Here is a 23,404-nt window from a genome sequence, read left to right as displayed (position 1 = left end):
AAGGAATGACAGATGCTGGCATCACTTTATCATTTTCTACTTTATTACTTCAAATTAACAACCACGATAAAGCTCAAAAAAGTCCAATATTTACACAGGAAAAAAGTACAAAATCCCCCCCCAAAGTTCTTCAGGTTTTTTTTTGTTTTTTTAAATTACAAAGTAATAAAAAGTTTTGCTCTTTAATTAAAAAAAAGAGAGAGACAGTAAGAGGGGTAAATAAATTAGGAAAAAAATAGGGAGGAAAAATAAAGTGTTAAATAGAAAGGATAAAAACAAACAAAACAGAGACTAACCCCACCCTCCCCGCCCTGCCAACAACCCATCGGCTCCACACTACAGTGACAGTGTGTCTGCTACAGGCCATAGGTCGCAGTGGTGATCATTGTGTTTCAAAGCCCCAAGTGCCACAAAGCAGCTTGAGTATTCCTAAATTATATTTAAAAACAACTAAAGTGGGGGGGAGAGGGGGGGGAGACGGGGGGAGAGGGCAGGAAGGGGTTGTGCATGTATGGTGGATTTTACTTGGGGTTGCATGAGGGAAGGAGAGAGCAAGAGCCATCGCTCCGAAAGAACAAACTCCAGTTTCTGTGTGTCCCTCTCTTCTCCTCAAGTCCCACACTCTCTCCGCAGGAATTAAAACAAGTTTTAATTAAAAAATAAAAAATAGAAAAAACACGCACAGCCAGATGAAAAATAGACCCCGCTGCAGGGATAGGAAGGGAGTTCTTATCTCCCTGTATTTCAGCTCCAGCGTTCCCATCCTCCATGGGACCAGGTGCCTCTCCGTAGAGATCCCTTGGCGCGTGAGGACCACTCAGATCAGGGAAGTCTGTCACTTCTCCTGACAGCCCAAACAACACAAAACCCACAGAGAAGCCACCCAAGGAAAGGAAGCCCGAGTCAACGATTAGGCCATTGCCACAATTCCCCTCACAGCTTAAAATTCATCTAATGCTTGAGAAAATAAATTCTGTTATAATAATAAAAATCAGACTTCTACCAGCAAACACGGCTGGAATCTGATTCCCTCCTGGCCCACAAGGCTCCTGAAAAAAAAAATAATAATAAAACCCCACCAAAAAAACCTAAATGAAATACCACCCTCCCCCATCCCCTGCCCTCAGAAAAAAAAGGAGAGCAAAGTTAAAGTTTCTATGGCTAGAAACCATCTGATCTGAAAATGAACAAGAAGAAAAAGCAGAAGATATCCAAGAGTAACGGGAGGGGGAGAAAAATATATAGAGAGAAACCAAAACCAGGAGCAGGGAGTCAGGAGGGAGCTGGGGGTAGCCAGTGGGGGCAATGGTAGGGCCAGGGTGGGGGGGCAGCGGAGGTGTTCCCACGCAGCTCCCGCATCGTCGGCTTCTCGGAGGCGCTCACGCCGGGGGACGCAGGTGGCCCTCTCACACGGCTCGCAGCAGCGCGGGGCACAGCTCGGCTCCTCGTCATTGGCAAAAGAAATTCTGTCAGGGTTTGTTGGGGTGGGTTTTTTTTTTTTCTTTTTTTATTTTTTAAAATCTTTTTTTTTTAGGTTTTTGTTTGGTTTTGGGTTTTTTGTTTTTTAAAAGAAAAATACAGTGAAGACACTGGAAAGAAATAAAAAGAGAACAAGGGAAGAGGACATTAAGAGAAAAGGCTCTTCCCAGCACTTTCAATGCCAACTAGAGAGTATCAAAACAAATCAGCCCTTTCTTCGATGCTCCTGACACCCCTTGTCCAGCTACTGTTGTTCCCTCTAGAAGAGGCACTCGATAGCTGTGCAAACTCTCACACACTGCATTTCATGCTCAGCACCCTCCTCCCCAACACTGTCATGCTATCAGAAAAGTATTCTTCAGGGACTAAGGAAATGGCTCCCTGGCCCAGCACCTTCTCCACCTTCCCTACCCTGCTGGAGAAAGGGAAGCTACCTTCACACCCAAGATAATCCATTCCCCTAAGGCTTTGGCAGCCAGCCTTACACTTTTCCCTCTGAAACCAAAACCCCAGCCCAAAGTAACGTGAAGGGAAAGGAAACTGTACAGATCCCCCACAGCAACATCAGAGCTTTAACCTAATCCCTGATGTTATCAATTCCCTCCCTGGGGGAGCCCTGGTGCAAGGATAAGCTCACCTAAGCAAACACTGGTCCAGTGGCAATTGCTCCTCACTTCCCAAGGTGATCGAATGGCACACTTGTCTACAAAAGAAGGATAGGTAAGGGATGGAGTGGGAGAAAAAGGCACAAAGGACACCAAAACACAGAGGCTGAGTGCTTCTCTCAGGATATTGCCCCACAGGAGAGTTTACTGTTCCACTTCCCCAAACCACTGCAGTCTGGAAGACAACCAGCTGATGGCTTACGCCAAACAAAGCAGAGCTAAGACAACAGCATGGAGCATGGCTTCCAGAAAATATGTAACTGAAGAGCAAAGCCGTAACTCGGTATCACTCCCCTCACCACACTATAAGCTTTAGGCTCATGTCAGCTCCAGCAGGTTGGGTAAAAACTGCTGTGGGGTCCATAGTCCTTCTGGAACATCCAGGCCAAGGCCATGAACATCACAGCAGCGACTCACCTGTGATGCTGAAATCCGTGACACTTCTTGCCGCCCTGTGAGGTCAGATGAGGAGACATTGGCAGGAGCTCCTCGGTGTAACCTCATGCTGACCTTCCGCTCCCTGTCCACTCTTGAGATTGCTCTGGGAGACGTGTTTCCTATCAGGGCAGGGAAACAAGAATATCAGTCAATAGGTTTTGGTTTCCAGCCAACAACAGGGATGGCACCCTCCTCCAGCCCTCCCACCCCACTCACCGGACTGTTGGATTCGGGAGGTGGGGGTGGAGGCCAAGGGCTCAGTGACATTGCGCAGACGGTTGGCAGTGGCTCCAGCAGGTGGGCCAGGGGGCAGTGCTCGTGTGGCTGAACCCCGGAGTTGCCCCATCCTCTCTTCTCGCTCATGCTCTCGCCGCTCCCGGTCCATATCCTCAGGGTTTCGGGCTGCTCCCTGAGGAGAGAAACCCCCATGTGGAGTGTGGTTATCAGGCAGGAGAGACAGCAGCAGCCCCGGGCAGAAAACGCACAGTGCTCCATCAGCTAAGAAAGCAGAGCTCCACCCTCAAAACATTTTCTCCACCCACCATCTTCCACTCCACCCAGAGGGGATCTCATTCTCTTACATGAAGAATGAGTGAAGAAAGTATGTGGTAGTACAGCTGTTACTGCAATCCACATCTGTGTCCCACCTTCAGACATAGGTGTCTCTCCTGAAAAATTATCTCTACCTACCTAGAACTACAAATCTGTTGACACACGTGCTCCATCAGACACAGTCACTACTACAACAGCACCACCAAACCACTCTGCCTCTTTTCACTCTGCTTGGTCCCCTTTCTCAAGCTGCTCACCATGGCTAAGTACAAATGGCAAGTGGTTTCCAGCCTTCCTCTCATCCGCGCGATAAGAATCAACCCCTGTCCTTCTGGCCCTTTCCCCACACTCACAAATTTAAGCATGTTCCAGTCAAAGACATAGTCATAGGAGAAGCCTTGGCGGTGGAAGAGGTTGCGGAAGAGCTGTCGCAAGTACGAGTAGTCAGGTTTGTCATCAAACCTCAGTGAGCGGCAAAAGTTGAGGTACGTCGAGAACTCAGCTGGAGGGAGCAGAAAAGCAGTTGAGTATTGAACACCACCCAGCCCCCCTGGTCTCACCACAGAACTGCTACAGCCTTCCAGCAGCAGCGTGCTGGACCAGGGCTGTGTAATGAAAACAGAGCCTGACAGTTGTAGTGCTTTGGCCACAAAGACAATCACATCCCTACGGACACAAGAGGAAGTGCTCATGCATCTTTTTTTTCTGGCTGCTTCTCCAAGGAAGAGGTAGCGAATCACAGAGCCTGCTGAAGGGGAGTGAGAATGCAGGCCTAAAGAAAAGATGGAAGTGAGCTTTGGGAAGCTGAGCTCACACCTGAGGTCTTCCTAGTTCAGTAGCCTGTCTGAAACAGTACCTAGAATTAGACACCTACTCATAAGAAAGGCCAGGGCAAGCATGTCTGACACATTCACTGACATCAGCCCAGCTTCCACCTACTGTCAGCTCTGGAACTTCCTGATTTGGATGTGGTTTCTAATTATTTAGTAACCCTCGGTGGATCTCTCTTCCACACAGATGTCCAATCTCTCCTTGAACTCTTGTAAGCTTTAAGTATCCACAACATCATCCAGGAACGAGTTCCACAGGTCTACTACTGGCTGTGTGAAGAACCATATCGCTTTGTTTTGAAGCTAGCAGGAACCACCTTTGTTTCTCTTCTAATACAAGAGCTGGGGTCACCAAATAATCAGTTCCCATCCAGGCTTCTGGAGGCACAGCGAGAGTGTAGACTTCTTATCTCTCCAATAATCTCATTTCCAAGTTCCAGTAAATTTGTTGCTTGTATAGAAATCCCCTCACCTCTGATCACCCTCTTGATGCCCAGTTTTGCAACATCCTTTCTGAAATATTGTGATAAACCAGAGCTGCAGAATGGCATGCAAGGTACAAGCAGTCAATAGCTTTATGGACACTGAGCTTCTTTTCTTTCCTAGTAATTCTAAATACCTGATCCACTTTCCTCAGTAGCCACTAAAAGCAAAGTTGATACTTTCACAGAACCATGTATTCTAACTGCAACAGCTCACTGTTGAAGGGCACTGCTCAACTCAGAGCCTACTATTCTGCATATGACATGAGAATCAAGCCTGCTCTCTCCTCTCAGATACATTATTCCACATTTACCTACAAAGAACTACATCTACCTACAAAGGCTACTTCATTGCCTAGTTACATCTAGGATTCACCACAGTATGCCATCATCTTTGTTACTTAGTCTCATAGCACACCTTCTCACCTCAAGGCCCACCCCCTTCCAGATTGTCTCTGCGGTCCTAAAGATCCCTCTCAGCACTCTCATGCCCTTACAAACACAAGGCTCGACTCTCCACAAACAACACATTTCCCACTTCTGAACCAGAACTGTATCACCACCAGTCCCTTATCCTTCTCATCAGTGGTGTCACCAGCACAGACTGGTCTGGGGGTACGGGGCACTACCCTTGGGGACTTAAAACTCCAGGGGGTTTCAGCAGGAGAGCGAGCCATCAGACAAGACAGCCATCAAGATCAGAGCACTTACAAGGGTACCCTTTGCAGAGCACCTCGATGGGCGTTGACATCTTTTTCTCGCTGATCCTCTCGTACTTTTGGCGCTTGGTGGCAGCCTTGAGGCCCTGCCAGGGCAGCGAGCCCAGGTTGAAATACATGAGCACGTAGCCCAGGCTCTCCAGGTCATCACGGCGACTTTGTTCTGCGAGAAGAAGTTACAAAGGGGCAAGGAGTGAGCAGCAACCAAAACTGCTTTGGCAATCACACAGCTTTTGAGGTGAACACGGAACAAAAGAAACAACTTCTCTCTCTTCTTTGGTAGATTTCTATGGGTAGGCAAACTTGTAGGAGCCATTGCACTAGAAATTCCTGTGGGCATGTTCACGCTGCAAGAGTTAAAGCATCCCTCCTCTCCCTGTACAGCCCAACCCACTTCATAAATGAATAATTACTCTGACTACCTCCTCACTTGGACAAGCCTTAATTCACACAAGAATCCAACAGCTTGAGAAGTGATGCAGTGACACAGTCCCAGGGGAAGGGCACCTACACTTCTCCACCCAGAATGATACTTCACCCTGGGGATTAGTCATGACAGAGGTAGTCACAGAAAGACAGAGCTAACAGAAGTAAGCTCAACACAACCCTTTCAAGCACATTTTCTTATTAAGCTGCTGATACTCTTTACACACAGCAGAAATGAGGAACTAGTGACCTCTTCCTGCAGTAAACCACTTTGTTGATAGTTTAGAGAAGCCTAACGTAATACTGTGCAAAGATCTTTCTGGATTGGTAGCATTTTTCAAGCTATGAAGGAAAGAAGAATGAATAGAGAAGTAGAGATATACTTTGACCAGAAGGCTTCAGTCCAAATGGGGAATGACTGTGTAATTGGCATCACTACCAACTCTGGTCAGAATAAGGGTCACCCTTACTATGGCACTGTAAGGGCCTGCTATCAGACATTTATTTACAAAACAAAACAAAAAAAATTGTTTCCCAAACAAAACCATTCCACACTGAACTTGTTCTCTAGAATGGCCAAGCCATTTCAAGTTTGGGTCAAAGCACATGAAAGGCCATAAGCACCGTGTTCCTCCACAGAAGCGAAGCAGAAAGCAGCCCTGCAGACCCCTGAAGCATCTCACTTTAAGCATGCAGAAATAAAAGCTGGTTTGTTTTTTTTTTACCTCACTAACTCACTGCCTCAAGTTGCCCACTTTAAAGGGGCTAATGCTTTCTAATCTTATCAGGCTGCTGCCAAAGATAACTACATGACTGGCTGAGGGACGCTTAGGTGCTACGGAGGGAGCAGGGAAGAGAAACCCCAGAGCGTTGCATTTCGCCTAAGGTTGGGATACATGTTCTCTCAGAGGGACATAATCACACACCATGCATATCAAATAAATAAAACTAAACAATATTCGATAGTGACCTCTATCCTAAGACAGAAGGCATGTGGAAATGGAGTCAGAATGCAAATCCAGGGCCTGGAAGCACAGGAGGTGAAGGTAACCTCAATCCTGCAATCTGCCAACCCTTGATTTAGCCATGCTGTAGCTTTAAAACCTGTAGCTGTGGGTTCCCTGTCCAGAATGTGGTGATATCACTCAGAGGAGTGGGAAAAGGCAGCACAGGAACCAGAGAAACCTACTGAACGAGCAAATCAGTCTTTTATGGGATCTTTCCTCCAAAATCTTACTTGAACTCCACACTGCTTAGTGCAGGCTGCACCACACAACTTCCACCTGCACTAAGCACAGCAGCTTCAAGCACAGCCACCAACCCCAGCCAGAACAGGAGAGGCAGCAAACGTATGCTTAGGCACAGTCCTAGTGATTTGGGGATGGACAGAATTAGAGACTTGAGGTTAGGGAGCCTGAAGTCAGTGGGGGATGCTACAAGCCCTTACCAGAGGCAATGAAAGGGGTTACAAAACCGAACTGGGCAGCTCAGTAGTATCTATTACATGCATGCAAACACACCTTAACTGTGCCTTAACTCAGCAACACCATCAAGGAAAAACAACTGCAAGCATAACACCTAATTATTAAAATGCTGAATGATAAGTGTCTGATTGCATTGCATCCCCAACGTCCAGTATCTCAGGTTCACGTGGTCACTGTAGCCCACTTAATTCCAGTGAGATTCAAATCTATGAGGAGCATGAAACACGAACTTGATGGGTCACAGTTGTCACGCTACCTTGAAACATTGTGCTACCTCAAAACGTCCTCTGTCTTCTACCTGTAACCCTAGCTAGAAGATCCCAAAGCAAACTTTGGATTATGGTGAAGAGCAACAGTTCCTAAATCCTGTTTCTTTGTTTCATCTTCAGTTACTATTGCACATCTCCAATTATTCACCCCCCCAACTTGTTATCTAGTATCCTGAGGATGTTGGTATACAACATCTTAGCAGACTATAGTAAGAGCAGAGTGATTAGAGTTAGGAAAAAAGTTCACCTCTACAGACCAAAGAAACATTATTTATTATCACCACTTTCCACACTCAGACACTTGACAATCATTGGTTAACTCCTGCAGCATCCCTGGGACATGGGGAAGAAATCTCCCTTTACAGTTTGAAAAGACAGAGAGGAACACAAGTGACGTGACTGTGTGCCAAGAGCAAGTCAGTCCAGAAGCAGGGTTACAGTCATGACCTGTGACGCCACAGCACACTTCCTCTCTCCATTTTATTTCAGCTTCTCAGGTCTCCTACAGTACATGGGGGACTGCTCCTCTTTTACGAAACACTCATCCTTTCCTCCCTCACCCACAGAATCCCTTCCACAGAAGACGCAAGGTTGCCTTCCCACACAACCCAGTATGACCTCTCAAACCCAACCCACTCTGCAAGCAATCTCCTGCCAGTTCCCTCCCACTCCCAGGGAGGTTCCCAGCCAGCCCACATCGTCACACACTCCCTCCCCAAAGCAGGGTCCTCAGAAGGAGCTTAGTCAGGAATGAGTAGCAGGATGGCGAGTTTACCTGGGAAGGCATGCTTGGGCAAAGACAGGAGACTGAGGACTGGTTGCACTGGACACAAGGTTCATGACAAAACTTTCTTTGTGCCTGAAGTGTCCCCTGGTCCCCCAAGACAGTGCTTCCCCCCACCGTGGTCCTATCAAAAACAACGCTGCTTCCACGCAAGACTCTGTAGAAATCATCTGTCTTCACTGGAGCCAGCCCAGCTGCAAGCAGCCGTAACCAAGCAATGCCTTCCTGATTACACACTGATCTGTTTTTGCACACACTGGGACTACACTTCCCCTTTCTCTCCCCACTGCATAGCAAAAGCCTTTAAAAACACAAAAATCTGGAAGGGATGACAGAGGGCAGGACAAGCAGAAGAACTTCACCGATGCCATCTAGGACACATGTCTGGGGAGGAGCTTCCCTCCCTGCCCTCAGCCTGTTGTTATCTAGACAGAGCCCACCAGACTTCTTCCAAGACTGTCTCCTGGGCACCCCTGGGCATCTATTTCAGAATTTACAAGCTCCAAAGGGTGCAAGGGACTCTCATCCCCAGAGTATGTGAAAACTCACTGGAATGCATGAACCAAAGCTTGCACAGTCCAACAAGTCCCCCAAGAGCAAGCCTCCAGCTGTGGAAACCCTTCCCCAATCTCGCCTCCTACTTTTTCTCCCAGTGACTGGGAAAAGAATGCGTTTCCTCCAGACATCGGAATGCCCAACCCTGAGCTTGCACATTCAAATAAAGGCATTTATTCATTTGCTATTCCTGTCACACCAATACCCCAGCACCTGGTTCCTTCCCTCTCCCTAAACTGCATTAATGTAACATTAAGACAGAGAATTTAGTCTCTGAAAAGTCACAAAATTCCGAGTGACGGTTCCCATGGCAATGCTGCTACCTCACAAACGTGTCTGTCATACACCCTGTGGCAAGGTCTGGAGAAACAGGAACTCCAGCTGCAACCCTGACGCCCCCATCCCCTTTCCTCCAGGCAAGTCATGTAACCTTTATGCCATTCAGGGAACTACCTGCAACGTGGAGATAATACACCCGAGACCTGTTGCGCAGAGTAACACGCCCAGACTTTCCCCAAGCAAAGGGCACGAAGGGAGCAACGGCTGCGCTCAGATCGATGGCACATGCAGTTTCGCCCTTGGATTAGTGTTCAGACGTTGTTTGTTCACCCTGATAGACAAGACAAGCGCCAGTAGTAAAGGGCTAAGTTGGGGTGAGATGAATAACAACGTCCTTCAGAAAAGAGAACCAACCCAACCACCCACCACCCCACAGGCAGACATTTTAGCCTCCTGTGATCAGTTCAGACAGAGTGGGCACACACAAAAGAATCGACAGACATAGCAGCGTGAATTATTTTGTGCATGTCTCCTCGTGGCAGTTACCATGGCTGTGGAAATCTTGACTGAGAATTCAATGGAGAGTCAGTTATATATAAGCAGGTCAAACCAAAATACAGAAGACCAAGTCAGAGAGCTCTACAAGAACTATTTTTACTACATGGAAGAGGTCAGGAGATCACAGTCCACTCTCAACACACAACACCCCCCACTTCAATATAAAGCATTTTCACCCTACAGTTGCAGTATTAAACAAGGAAGACAGTGGGAAACTGCTTTATTTTCTGCAGGTCAAATCTCCAGATTTCTGAGAAACTATCTGCAAGAAGGGAGAACAGAAAGCTATCCCTTGGAAGAACGAGGACATAAAATCTTGTGGAAGTTGTTAGTTTAAAAGGTTTGCGTTCCCTACTCTTATTTTCAAACTCCTCGCTTATGCATCTCAGGAGATGATCTCCCAGATACAAACTGAGCTGTGAGCACAGGAGCTGTCTCCCTGGGTCTGCCCACAGGGCAGCTGCAGTGCTTCTGCTCCTTGGATTTGGCAACCAGTAACAGGACCAGGTCAGCCTGGTCAGCCAGTCAGAATGGACCCCATGGTAATTATGAAACTCTCACACTGTGAACAGACCAAGTTTAGCCCAAGAAGGGGTGAGAGGTTACAAACTAGAGAGAAGTATCTGGTCAGGGAACAGAAGAGAAAATTGCAAGAGGTTTTCATCTCTGTTCCTCAGAAACAAGGTGCTATGCATCAAGGGGCCACTCTCAGGACAAGAGTTTGTGTGACTTTAGGAGGATACTAACTTGTGCAAGATATCTACAGAACCTGGGATGCTGCCCATCACTAGTGCAAGACATGGCTGAACTCTCAGCACCCTTTCCACTCTTTTATCCCTAAAGAGGCACTAAGGACAGAATCCTACCTCCCTGAATCTCTCCCAAGGGTAAACAGGGCAGTGTGGTTCAAAGACACACACATACTTTGAAGACCTCTGACAGCATATTCTCAATCACAAAACCTCAATGTCCAGGTAGCAGGAAGCCTCCTCCAGTTTCAGTTTCTTCTATTATTTCCAGCACATGGTTGTCCCTGTCCTCAGTGGTGGGCAATGACCATAATGCAGTGGGCCTGTATCCTCCAGCTCTCAGCGCTACGGAGTAATCACTGAGGAAGGCACTCTGGAGTCTGGAAGAGAGCTTCCAATTGTAGGTAACTCCAAAGGCTCGGTGCCTGCAAACATCTCCTTGAGAGGCATCTAATCACCCTGCAAAACTCTGTGCAAGGCAGAGTTTAGCAGCAGTAACGTCAGGGAGGTCACAGCCTTCCTGCTGAAATTGGGCCCCACTGTACTGAGCAGCACACACACACAGCAGAAGACAATTTCTGCCTTCAGAGCCCAGTGCCACAAAAGGCAGGGGAGGGAACACAGGCGCTGATGGTTGTTTGCCCACCATCTCAAGGCAGGTCAGCAGCAGAGCCAGGCAGAGAACCCGAGCCCCTCCTCCTGGGGACACACCACCTCCCCCCTGAAAGCCCCACCAAGGGGCCACAGCAGGCTCACCAATTCCCAGGTGGGTGTTGATAGAGGCGTAACGGGCTGTGCCAGTCAGATTCTTGTTTTCCCGGTAAGGGATGTGCTGGTGGGTCCGGGCGTCTCGGTACTTCTTGGCCAAACCAAAATCAATGATGTACACCAGGTTGCCTTTTTTGCCGAGGCCCATAAGGAAGTTGTCTGGCTTTACATCCCGATGGATGAAGTTCTTGGAATGAATGTATTCAATACGGCTGATCTGGAGAGAGGAATGAATGAATAAATAAATAGTGGGTCAAGCAAGTAGTAAAATGAACATAATTGCATCTGCTACAACCAGTACCCTGTCCAGAACACTGGCCTGTCAAAGCAGGGAAAGGGACAGTTTGCAGAGAATGAGAGAGATGACAGCCATTAAGTCACCTTCTAGAAGCAGAGGGATCTGGAGATGGAATTCAACCCTGCACACCAGCCCAGCCCTCAATCTGGGGAGGTTACCATTAGCACCGTAGGGAAGGATGGGAAGCAAGTTTGTACATCCTGAAACTTTGAGCTTCAGCATTGACACCAGACAACTTTCAAACTCAGCCAGACTGGGAAAGGAGAGGGTCCAGAACAGCTGAGGGTCTTAAAACCAGGGCATAGGCAGTTGAGATAAATAGCAATGCCAATAATTCATTACGCAGACAAAAGCATCTCTGCATGCAGCACTAACACTGGGTGAGCAGCAGGAGAAGGAAGGAGATCAGAAAAAGCCAGCAATGCCTGGGGCTCCAGAGGCCTTCAGCTTCATCAAGAAATAGAAACCCAACAGCTACTTGCTACCAAAGGAAAAAAGCCTGGGATATAACAATTCTTTAGCAAAGGGGATGGGAGGGGGAGAACAAATAAACAAACAAACAAACAAAAAGGGGGCATGGAAAAGGAGAGCAGGCACAAATGCTTCTGAGGAAACTCACCATCTGGTCTGCCAGGAGCAGAACTGTCTTGAGACTAAATTTGCGGGAACAGAAGTTGAAGAGATCTTCCAGGCTGGGCCCCAAGAGTTCCATCACCATCACGTTATAGTCCCCCTCTGCTCCGCACCACTTAATGGAAGGGATACCCACTGGGAAAAGAAAGAGATTAAGCCCACAGAACAGAGGAAAACTGCTGCATCCCCTGGTGAGAAGATCATACCCAAACCCAAATTATTTCTTTTCTAAGGCCCTCCAGAATAATTTCCTTCTTCAACCACACCCCCATCTCCATCTCACCTCCTCCCTGCATCATCTTGTAGAACTTGCTTTCAATGTGGAGCTGAGGATGCTTGGTTTTGACACATTCCAGTTTGATGGCCACTTCTTCACCAGTTGCAATATTGGCTCCTGCATAGAAAGGAGGGTGAAATGAAAACTGCGTGAGATTCAGTGAAGCTAAACACTTTAAACAAGACCTGTACAGATGCCAAGACCTTAAGATTTGCTCTGAAATTTATCCTCTGTGACAGAAATTATATTCAGCCACTTCAACTCCATACAGAGTTTCCAGCACCACCATTTGCAAAGGCAAGCCCAGAGGAAGGCACATGAATAGGAAACCAGCTCTGATCCTCCAGACAAGCTGCAACAAAAGCCCTACGATGTGTTAACTGCCTCGTTATGTCAAGAAGTGCCAGACTTTGGGAGGTCAACCTGCATGTCTCAGCAGTACCTAAACTGAGTGGAAGTTTTAGCTGTCCCTGATCATACACCTAGCCCCTGAACCCAAGCTAGTCCCCCAGGCAGCGATATGGAGTACCTCTTCCTGAGCAAAATTACTGGTTACCTCAGGTACATCGTTTCAACAGAGACAATTAGTTCAGGAGGAGACATTGCTAACATTCCCAGCTACCTCTGGTTTCTCCACAGCCCTGACCTGCTCAATACAGACAATTCCCAAACCTTCAGCTTCTCCCTCTCCTGAGGGCTTTAATAATACCTTTATCTTTTGCCAACACAGAAACATTTGTTATATCCTAAATTAGAAGCATGAAGAAATAAACCGAACCCATTACTGAATGAAGCTGCTCAGGCGCCTTTGTTGAAGGTATTGCTAGATAGTCTGTGAGGACACAAAACCACCACCCCACGCGCTGCTTTCTGCAAACAACTGAGCTGCCAGCCAGGAAAGCCAGCACTCTGGTCCCAAAGCACACTGTCAAAGGCCAAACAGGCTGGTCTTTCTCTCGTACTACCAAAGAGGATTCCAGATGTTTCACATCATCCTAAAATGGAAAGACTGAAGATCTGTACACAGGTCACGGGAACGACACTCAGGACTTGCTTTCTCTCTGCCCCCACTCCCATGCCTGTCTCGCATGCACAGAAGCCCTTCCTCCTATCAGGAACTATTAAGAGTTCCACTCAAACACAAATCAGAGCGCAGCTCTAATCATGAGCAGCTTATGAACACCATCATAAACTAAGCTATTCCATAATGTGCAAGCCAAACATGAGCTGGAGTCAAAGGTGATGTTTTGTAGATATCCCACAGCTGGTTTTGGTAGGTCTAGCTGACTTGTGTCTCCTGATCCCCATGTTAAGGCTCCCAGAGTCCACAAGGACAGCTGCAGACGGATCTTTCCATCCATCTTCTTTCACACACACAGCTTCAGAGCCAGGGACCAAAAAAAGAATGAGGAAACATTCCCACAACCAGATCCCTTTCTCCCCCTGGATCCTAAGGGGATCCATCTCCTGTTGAAGAGTTCTGGCTCGTACACAAAGTCAGCCAAGAGCTGCCTCATAGCAAAAAGATGTCATCTGGATACTACAGCATCAGGTCGAGACAGACAAGCTGCTAGGAATTTGTAAGAGTGGAACAAAAACAATCGGGGCCTAGAGGGATTGATTTACTAAGAAAGATTAAAAGAGCTAAATACGTAGCATAGACAAGAGATACAACTAAGAAGGGTGGGGAGGAAGAATGGGACATGACAACAGTCTGCAAATATTTGAAAGCTGTAAACAGTAAGGAGGGAGAGGAATTATTTAGGGTGCTCTGAGGGAGGGGAAGGAGGAGCACTGGCATGAATTTAATAAGGGTTTTTGCTCAACAGCCAGGAGACGGGAAAGGGAAAAAGCCATCCCAAGATCTAGAGCCATTTGTCCAATGGTTACCTCTGGAAAGATGCTGGCATTTTTCACTTAAAACTGCTGGCCAACAAAACAAGTCTGTACATTCCCTTCACTCCACCACAGGACCCTTCTTACAAGCATCAAGAGCACAAGGAAGAAAAGACCATGAAAGGGGCCCTGAACTAGTATCCACCTTTTGAATTAGTGTTCAGTCACTGGCCCTCACTCAGCATGAAAACACCCAGGACATCTAAATAGATAAGAGTGCTTTCTAGCATTCTCTTTCGCCTGCCTTTGTGAAGACTTTCCTCCAAATCCTCTGCACCAGCTCTCTTGTCAGTTCCCTGGGGGGATTTTTTCCCCTCTCCTAGCCCATCTGCTGACACACAAGCCACGATGAGTCTTGCTGACTTCTGGCAGCAGTAGCATTAGCATTTCGAATGAGCCTGACACAGCCCCCCTCCCAAAGTTGAACAGTGGAAAGATGAATGAGTTCTCATCTCCACATTACCCTGTGTGTTTAGGAAGATGATGATGATGCATCCATCTCCTAGGCTGTCAGAGGCGGGGAGTCTTATCTCTGAGCATGCAAAGCAGGAAAAAGCCGAGGGGGTGGAGGGAAGAAGCATTATGAAAACTTAAAGATTCTACAAAATGTGAATAAGCCACTGAAAAAAATCACCACGGCCTTCAGCCCCACACTCACCACTGCCCCAACACAGCTACTAGTCTCTTAGAAAAAGGAGAAACTACCCTTTTTCTGTGTGGTGTAGAACAGCAAAAGCAGGACCAATCTGATCTAATGGGGGAGGGGAGTCACTCACCAATGACTTTGGGATCACCCCCCTCTCCAAACCCCCATATGTCTTCCGATTGCTCCTTCCACCATTTGTTGGCTAGAGATCTACCCAGAGACTACCACAAGCAAGGGCAGAATTCACAGGAAGGAGTCTCTCTGATCCTTTGTTTCACACTTTAACCACCATCTTTAAAAAAAAAAAACAAGTACAAAAGCAACAGTTCTTTGCTCCCTCTCCAGACTGGAAAGCACCACGCTTCAGACAAACGCAGCAGAGCCTTGCCTAGCTCCAGCCACTCGAGAGACGCATGTAGGATTGGGGATAATTCCTAACATCCACCCCCAGTCTCGCTTCGCTGTGGGGGCTGCACAAATTCAACTCATTCATCACGAGCTGCTTGAAACGGAGCCCCGGGGACAGAGGATGTCACCGGCTAAACAGGATCTTTTTGGAGCGGAAGCCTCGCCGCATGCCTGATACAATAACCACCACCCTCCCCGAGCATCGGGCAAACCAACAGGCACGGCCCCCCCCAGCTCTCCCCAACGCCCACTCCCCTCTTCACAGCTTGGCGGGGGAAGAAAGGAGGGCTAGGAACAGATGGAAGAAGTCAGATAGGGAGAGAGAGAGTTAACAGGCCAGGAAACAAAGGGAAGGCACTCCCCTCCCAGCAAGGGAGGAGCCTGCCACCAGGAACTGTCCCCAGCCAGCGCAGGTCCCAGCATGCTTTGTCTGCCCCACTGTCCCCAGCTCCTGCCCTCAACAGCTCTCCACTGCCAGCATGCCCACCAGCACGCCCCAGTCCCAACCCTACCACATCCAGCAACCCTGCCCTGCCTCTTGGCCAACACCTCTGACAAAGCACCTCTCCTGCAACAGCCCCAAAGTCTCAGCAATTCCTCTGCAAACAGGGTTTTGCTCCTCTGAGTGGGCATTTTTAGAGGCCGGACTGGATAGCCAAGGGCAGGGCAGCTGGATCTCACTTCCCACCCTGCTGAGCCAAGGCCAGGGGAAGCCTCCACCACACATTCCCTGAGGTACAGCGTGGAAGCAAGGTATTGTGCTTTAAGCCTCAAATGAGGATTAACAGGAGTCCATCCTCTGTGTGTGCCCATGTGGAAACTTGAGTTTTCTTCTGACAGAAGACCCAACAAGCAAGTCCCAAAAGAGCACCCACTGGTTACAGAGTGGGCAAAGGACACTAAGATCCTGAGAGGGAGAAGCTGGGAACAAACCAGAGACAACTAGGGCTTGTCTGTCTCTGCTCCATCTCCACACCATTTTCAGGAGAGACAACTGCAAGGTGAATTGGTGCAGGAGAGAAGTCCTGGTGAGTGAGTCCCTCTGTCTGCAGAGCAGACCGTGAGAGGATAGCACGAGTGCAAGCGTCCTCCAGACGCACCATCAGAGACTACATGCCTGATCCCTCCAGGCTGGGGAGTCACCCAGGCTCCAAGAAGTCTCGCTATCACTGCTTCAAAACATGCTGGCTTGCACCTCAATGAACATCACAAGGGCTTTGATACTGCATTCAAGTAACTTGGTTGAACTCAGCAGTTGGAGGCATCCTGCTGTGCTCACCACACTCTGGCACTGGGGCTTCCTCTGACTCTCATGTTTTGGTACAGACAAGGTGGGCACAGCCTTTTCATGACAGCCCATGTTTTCTAGGCCCTCTTTGCACAGATGTATGACCTGTTATGTGATGCAGAAGCCTCCCCATTCAGTATCTCCTTTCTCCACACTCTTCCCATATGTTTTGCAAGGTCCTGACAACTTCTACTGTCCTAGAAAGGCTCTGTAAGGCTTAAAGTCCCAGCATCAGTGGAAAACACTGTGTCCAGGCTATAACCAACCCCTCAACTCCTAGCACCTGGGAACCGAAGGCACTGCCACTTGAGACACTAACTGGCCAGAGTGACACACAGGACTAGGCTGCAATGAAGGCAGCACACTGTGGAATCGGGATCCCTGATCCATCATTTGTCACCCTTGTTCATGCTCTGGATAAAGGTGGCAACAAAGCCTGTTACTGATGATTCCCACAGGATATTTAATCAAGAGAGGCTGCCAACACTAATCAAGAGAGAATAATAAAACAAGGGGGAACTGGAGATAAAAGCCAGAGGTGGAAAACAGAAGGTGATTTACAAACACAGGGAAAAGTGATCTGAACTAGAGGCATTCAATTAAAGGAACTTGGGAAGGGATGGGAAGACATTGCAAAACCTAGAAGAGATCTCCTACAATGCAGCTGACAGTGTGCTAAGGCCAATTCTGCAACCAGATACAGTGTTGGTGATTGGGAAAGCCAAGGAGACACAAAGCAGTCTATGCAGAGGCATCACGTTACAGATCACTCAAGGGTAGCCCTTTGCTGCCCAGCACTGGAAACACCACACCTCAAATGCTGTGTAGGCTCCAAGCCGCTCAGCAGATGGACAAACTGGGAAAAACTGAAGGAGCAGCAAGCGCCAGGAGCAGTTTGTGTACTGGGAAGCAAAATACAACTCAACTGAGCAAATTAACAGCCATCTGCAAGTACCCAAAGGGTGCAAACACCAAGAAGGGAGAGGACAATCACTCTGCTGGCCTGCAGGACTACAGCTAAGCAGGTAGTGGTGAGAACTAGATGACAGGTAAAGCCACACCATTTCTCATGGAGGGATTGATCAGGCCACTGGGTAGTCTCGCCAGTCCAGCCCCACATGGCCTGAGCCAATAAAAACATCAGCAGGAAAAGCACCAGGGAACATATCCACAAATCAGCATGATGGCTTGGAAGAACTTCTCCCTGAGTGACCTGTCGTTGTAAGCGGAAGCCCAGTGTCTCAGGGGCTCTCTTCACTGAGCTCCCAGCTCAGGTCATTCCAGACATTAAATCATATTACAAATCTAACAGATCTGGGCCCCAGTACTTCAACTAGGACAGCCTCTCCGACCTGTTCTATACCTCCTGGTCTCAGACCTCTCTCTCACAGGTACTGGACCACTTCTTCCACTACCAATCTTCTCAAAACTTCAGTCCTTCTACCCTGAAGGAATGCCCATCTCTTCCCTTCCCACCACCCAGTCTTTACAGAATTTATAACCACACACACACACAAGAAAAGGAAGCAAGCAGGCTGAAGCAGGGTGTATGACAAATATGGCCTGAATAGTCCAAATTTAAATTGGTCTGATCAAGCATCGCTGTCTCTCTAACACCTGCAAGGCAAAGCTGAGCTCATCCAACTTTCTTTGCCATCAGAAGACCAGTAGCAACTACCAGGACTCCTTGAAGCTCTTTTTTTTTTTCCTCCATCACTTTCAACCTCACATGGTGTCCACAAAGATCAACAAGGAAGAACAACAACCCCAAAAACAGTGACGCAACTGAGAAAAACAACCTCACAGGTGGAAGGACAGAGACTCACACTCACCTAGGTAAATGTCTCCAAACGAACCGCTGCCAATCTTTCTGCCCAGCCGGTATTTGTTCCCCACTCGAAGCTCCATGGTTCGGTTGTGCTGAGAAAAGAAGTGCAGAAAGCACAGCGTCAGAGCAGAAACAGGAAGTGAAACACGTAAGGCTACAGAGAAAACCTCACCACAGAGGTTGGGTACAATTTTTCAATCTTGAAACACTTCACTTTTTGCATGGCCTCTATCCCCTGATCTCCTGGATGTCCAGGGACAGCATGAGCTAGAAACACTGCAGGAAGACGACCCTTTCAAGCACATTTTCCATATTCCCATTATGGTAATGAAGGAGGATTGAATCTTTTTGCCAACATTTTATTCAGAGACTGGGAGAGGGGCAGGAAATCCCTCCTGAGAAGGTTTCAGTGGGTGATCACTTGTCATTGAAGCGAGATGGTACTGCTCCTTGTAACCTACAGTACCTGGCACCAGGACAAACAGTAACCTCAGGAGGCATCAGAAGGGACAGGCGTAAGAAACACTGAGAGAAGGAGCACTCTCTGGCCCAGCCCTAGCCCAGCACCTCCAGTGGCGGTGAAGCACAGGACCCAAGGGCTGCAAGAGACAGACAGACTGCCAGAAGCAAGCTGCTCCACTGCCCCTAGGCAGGGGCCGGCACAGGGGACAGGGAGGAGACATCTCTCTGAACTGAACCCTGCAAGGCACACACTGACTAGGAACACCATTTGCTTATCTCCACACACTTCTGCTGATGGGATCACAGCCTCCTTTGGTCTACCTGAGCCTCTCTGTTGACTACCCAGGTGTGCCAGCTGTTTGTGTTTAGCAGCTGAGGCCTTTCCTCATCCCTTTACCTGAGGTGATTAGCTAACCCTTTGACCTGCTATACCCCATCGACATGCCCAGGCTTAGCCTACTCACCTTCCACAGAACACCAACTAGGTGGAAGGACCACGACCACAGAGTCTGTTCTGCCTGGCAACCTCAGCTTCTACTGCAAACACCTTGGCCAAACACAGTTACCACAGTTCCCCTCTTAACAGCCCCTTTTCCCTCACCCCTTCCACAGCCACCAACTTGTTCTAGGAACTGTGGCTCTTCGAGACAGCCAGCGCGGCTCCTTTTAGAGGGATTTGCCACACTCCTAATTTATGCAATGCCACATTATTAGCGTACAAAATGCAGACACAGAGCCTGTTGGGGACAGGAAAGGTGAGGAATGAATCATGTTTTCACAAGTAGGTGAGAGGAACTTTCCCTTGCTGGAGCTCAGTGGGAAGGAAGCATCACTGACAGAAAGACAGGAGGAACAGCCTTGTGAGACACAAGCGCACACACACACACACAAAATAATCCCAGCTACAGGATTCTGGGCACACTGTAAACCCAGCACTGCTCCTCCTGCCCCAGGAGATGGGATTACAGAAAGAGGAATGGACGGGCTGCAGAGACATACAGGGAAATAATCCTATCAAGGCATTCAGGGGACATTGTGAACCCTGAAAGCAGAGCTCCAGTCACCAGAAGCCACATACAAAACACTGGGAGGTGGAGTCCCCTCACCTACTATTTACTTATGCATGTGGGTTTCTGTGCGTGTAAAGTCTACAAAACCCTGTGGCTATTTCTGACTTTCTTACTACAAGGAATGTAGGCAGAGCCTTGGGAACCGAACCAGGAGGCAGGCGTACCTGGGTGAGGGCGCAGCAAACAGACATGATTTTTATCCGCTGCCTGCTGTTCTGTATAACCACATTAACATGCATCTGACTTGCCTACACTCCCTACTCCAATAAACGATCAAAGGTCTGTGTCCCCAGGAACTCGTCACACCACTGTCAGGAAGACGGCTCTCCAACCTCCTTCCTTCATGGCCATGTTTGCTCAGGCCTGCTAATCCCGAGCACTTCCCACTCGAGTCCAACTCCCAGCGGTGACAAGCACGGCCAAACCAGCAGTGGGTTCCCTCTGCATCAGGGCACAGCGGTTACTGCTCTGCAACACCACAGTCCCGAGACTAAATTGGGTCCCACCCCTCCGGGACAGGCAGGAGCCAGGTTAAGAAGGGTTTCTCGAACAACAAGGCAGCAGCCCTTCTAGCTGATTAAGCAACAGGCTCCAAAGGGGAATCTAAAAAATGCTCTGGGGTGAGGGGGTGGAAGCGGGAAGGATAATGGAGTGAAAAATCATGGCCTCACACAGCTGTCATTTTGCCTTATCTCCCCCCCACCACACACACAAGTGTGTGAAGAAAACCTGGGTGGAGGACAGCCAGAGCAACAGCCTGGATTCACGGTAAGGGGAGTGGGCAGGACACACACTTCCCACCCCCCAACAACTGCTCCAGGAGTTCAAACATCCACCACATTTGCTTCTACTTCACACACATACCCCCACCATCTACAGCTTCCGCTCTGATCATCTGATCTTCAGGTCTACTATTACAAGAAGAAAGAAAGATTTACATATCAAATTCGTGTTATTATATATGAAATGTGTAATACTCTCTCTGTATTATATTCATAAAATTCAAGCAGCCCTGCACACCCCCCCCAGCTGATTTAACCCCCCCCCCTCCCCCCCGGAGCCCTGCCACCCTTCCTGCACTCTCCAGCATTCCCAGGGGCTGCAGGGCGATCATTTAGTTAAACCATTTAGTTTTCCATAAGGGATTAACACACATACAACCTCAAAGCAAGCGTGTGCTCTGCATGAGCACTTGCATACGTGAACATCCAACATTACACAGACACCTACAACATACTACACAGCCTAAAAAAAAAATAATAAATAAAAATAATAAAAATTACTATCCAGCCACGAGCGCTGCTTCCCCACACACACCATTTTGCACCGATCCCCTTTTATATAAAATACCCACATACAGACACAAAGGCCATTATATAAACACACGATAGAGTTGATCTCACTCTGCTGTGCCAGCACCGATGGCGACCGAAGACGCAGGGACCATCTCAGGGTTGGGGGGAGACACACGGGAAGGCCACCTCAGCCCCACCTGAGGGGCTCAGGAGCGGGAAGATGCCCTGGGCTAGCAAAGGCCACACGAAACGAAACCCATGGCTCCATAATGGAGGCTGCGAAGCCCAGCACCGCTGTGGCTTTCAGTGGAAGTGTGGGGAGCGGGGACTGCTTTGCCTATAAAGGCTTTACACGGGGTTGGGGTTTTTTGTGTGTGTGTGAATAAAGGAAGAGGCTGGCAAAACAAGAATCTGAACTGGCTTAAAAATGGGAAGGAAAACGCGGGGGGGTTGGGGGGGGAATATCACACTGATTGAAACACAAAACATCAACACCCCTCAACCCCCCCTCAGACCCTTTCACACTTACAAAAAGGAGAGGATCTAGCAGCAAATAAGATAGGGGGAGAGAAGCCCCACGTACAGAGCACTCGGGCTGTATTTTAGGAACAAATAGCCACAACAGGAAAACAGGAGGAAACAACAACCCCAACAATTATATATATAAAAATATATCTGTGTGTCCCTTACACCCCCACCCCTCACAGGCAGAGCACTACGCGCAGACAGCCTTACCCGGGCTGTTATTTTTCCGGGTAGGCAACAAAAACCAGCCACCCCCGGGAACGGCGCTAAACTTCTCGTCCCCGTCCCCCCCACTTCCCAGCCGCGGACCCCCGCCCCTACCGCCCCCCACCCCGCACAAAAGGAAGGGCCGACCCCCACCCCCACACGCAGACCCCTCCGAAAGAGACGACGAGGGGGGCTGGAGAAGGAGACAAGGAGCATCAGTGAAGCGGGAGGGATGGCAGTTAAATCACCCAGGGGGCCGTCCCCCCACCACCGAGGACCCCCGCAGCCCCCCACCGAGAACGGCACAGCACCCACTGCACCCCTTCCTCGCTCGTTCCGGACCCGCCGGCAGGCTGGGCCCCGGCAGGCGGAGAAGGGGGAACAGAGGGGAAGCCCCCCCAAAAAAAATCCGCCACCCCTGAGGGTGCGACCCCCTCCCAGCGCCCCCACAAAGGGGCTTTTGTCCCCTGCTGCCCCCCCCAGCCCGGCGCATCGCGCCCTGCTCTCCCCTCCCCCGCCCCCTCCCCCTCCCTCCGAGCACACAAAGAGCCGGAGGGGCCGCCTTTCCCCCGGGGTTTGCGCCCCAAGATGGAGGCGGGCGCCCCCCATACCCACCCTGGCGGGAAGGGGACCGTGTGGGGCTGCTGCTCCGCCGGCTGTCAGGAGGCCAAGCGGCCGCGGCGGGAAGGATGACGGAGGATTGGGGAGGGCTGGTGGCGGCCGTGCCCGGCGCGTCCCTCCTTCGCTCAGCTCAGTTCGGCTCAGCGCGGCGCGGCGCTGCCTGCCGCCTCCCGCCCGCTCGCCGTCCCCTCCAGCCGGCGTGTGCTCAGCACAGCCCGGCGCTCACCCAGTTTCCATTGAGCCCCGGAGCCAAACCCACTGATGTCACCCAGCGCAGCCCCGGCCCTCCTCCTCCTCCTCCGCCCGCCGTTAAAGGCGCCGCCGCCCGTCGCTGTTCCCACTGCCTTCCCGCCCGGCCTCCCCCCTCAGCCTCGGCGAGGGGGAGGCCTACCACCTCCACACACACATGGGGTGTGTCTGGGGGGACATTGCCTCTCAGCGCCCGCCGGGCTCCCCGCTGAAAGTTTCTCCTCAGCAGGGCACTGTGGGAGAAAGCAGGGCAACAGCCCACCTGTGGCACCCCACTGCAGTGGGGGGGAAAGTGGGGTATCCCCAAAGTGGCACCATCAGCCCTCATTCACCTGAGGATCCTCACTCAAGGGTGCAGGGTCCCATCGTGATGGCAGTGGATGCCTGGCAAGGGGGCAACAAGATGGCCCATGAGGCATCAGAGCCACCCCAACCCCACAGAGACAGTCTGGGCTACTGAGTCCGTGCCCCTCTGGAGTTGGGGACACCCCTTGGGTGAAGCACCTGGTACTCCAGGGGAATGTCAGCACCCATATGTAACCCTAACATGGATGGACAGAGGCCCACTGGGTGCCCACCAGCAGGTAGGCGCAAAGCCAGGGGTGTCTGAGACCCAGGAGACCACCATGTGCTGCAGTGAGCCCCAGAGCAGCTCAGGAAGAGC

The 23,404-nt window shown here is 49.7% G+C and overlaps 1 protein-coding gene across 1 annotated transcript; it reads right to left on the bottom strand.

The window, feature by feature from the left end:
• Window positions 1-74: 74 nt before the first annotated feature.
• On the bottom strand, window positions 75-22,674 carry CSNK1E (casein kinase 1 epsilon). The gene is made up of 11 exons (XM_084264665.1): window positions 22,486-22,674; window positions 18,316-18,403; window positions 12,252-12,362; window positions 11,955-12,103; window positions 11,026-11,254; window positions 5,158-5,328; window positions 3,488-3,636; window positions 2,799-2,991; window positions 2,562-2,701; window positions 2,117-2,182; window positions 75-1,589 (listed from the first exon to the last, which is right to left on the bottom strand). The coding sequence occupies exons 2-10, from the start codon at window positions 18,389-18,391 to the stop codon at window positions 2,150-2,152; spliced, it is 1,251 nt and encodes a 416-aa protein (XP_084120791.1). The 5' UTR covers window positions 18,392-18,403; window positions 22,486-22,674; the 3' UTR covers window positions 75-1,589; window positions 2,117-2,149.
• Window positions 22,675-23,404: the final 730 nt, after the last annotated feature.

The sequence above is a fragment of the Gallinula chloropus genome (genome assembly GCF_964237585.1).
Source record: "Gallinula chloropus genome assembly, chromosome: 1".
Lineage (NCBI taxonomy): Eukaryota > Metazoa > Chordata > Aves > Gruiformes > Rallidae > Gallinula > Gallinula chloropus.
Note: the sequence above shows the minus strand (reverse complement) of the source record. Positions and strands in the feature narration are given on the sequence as shown.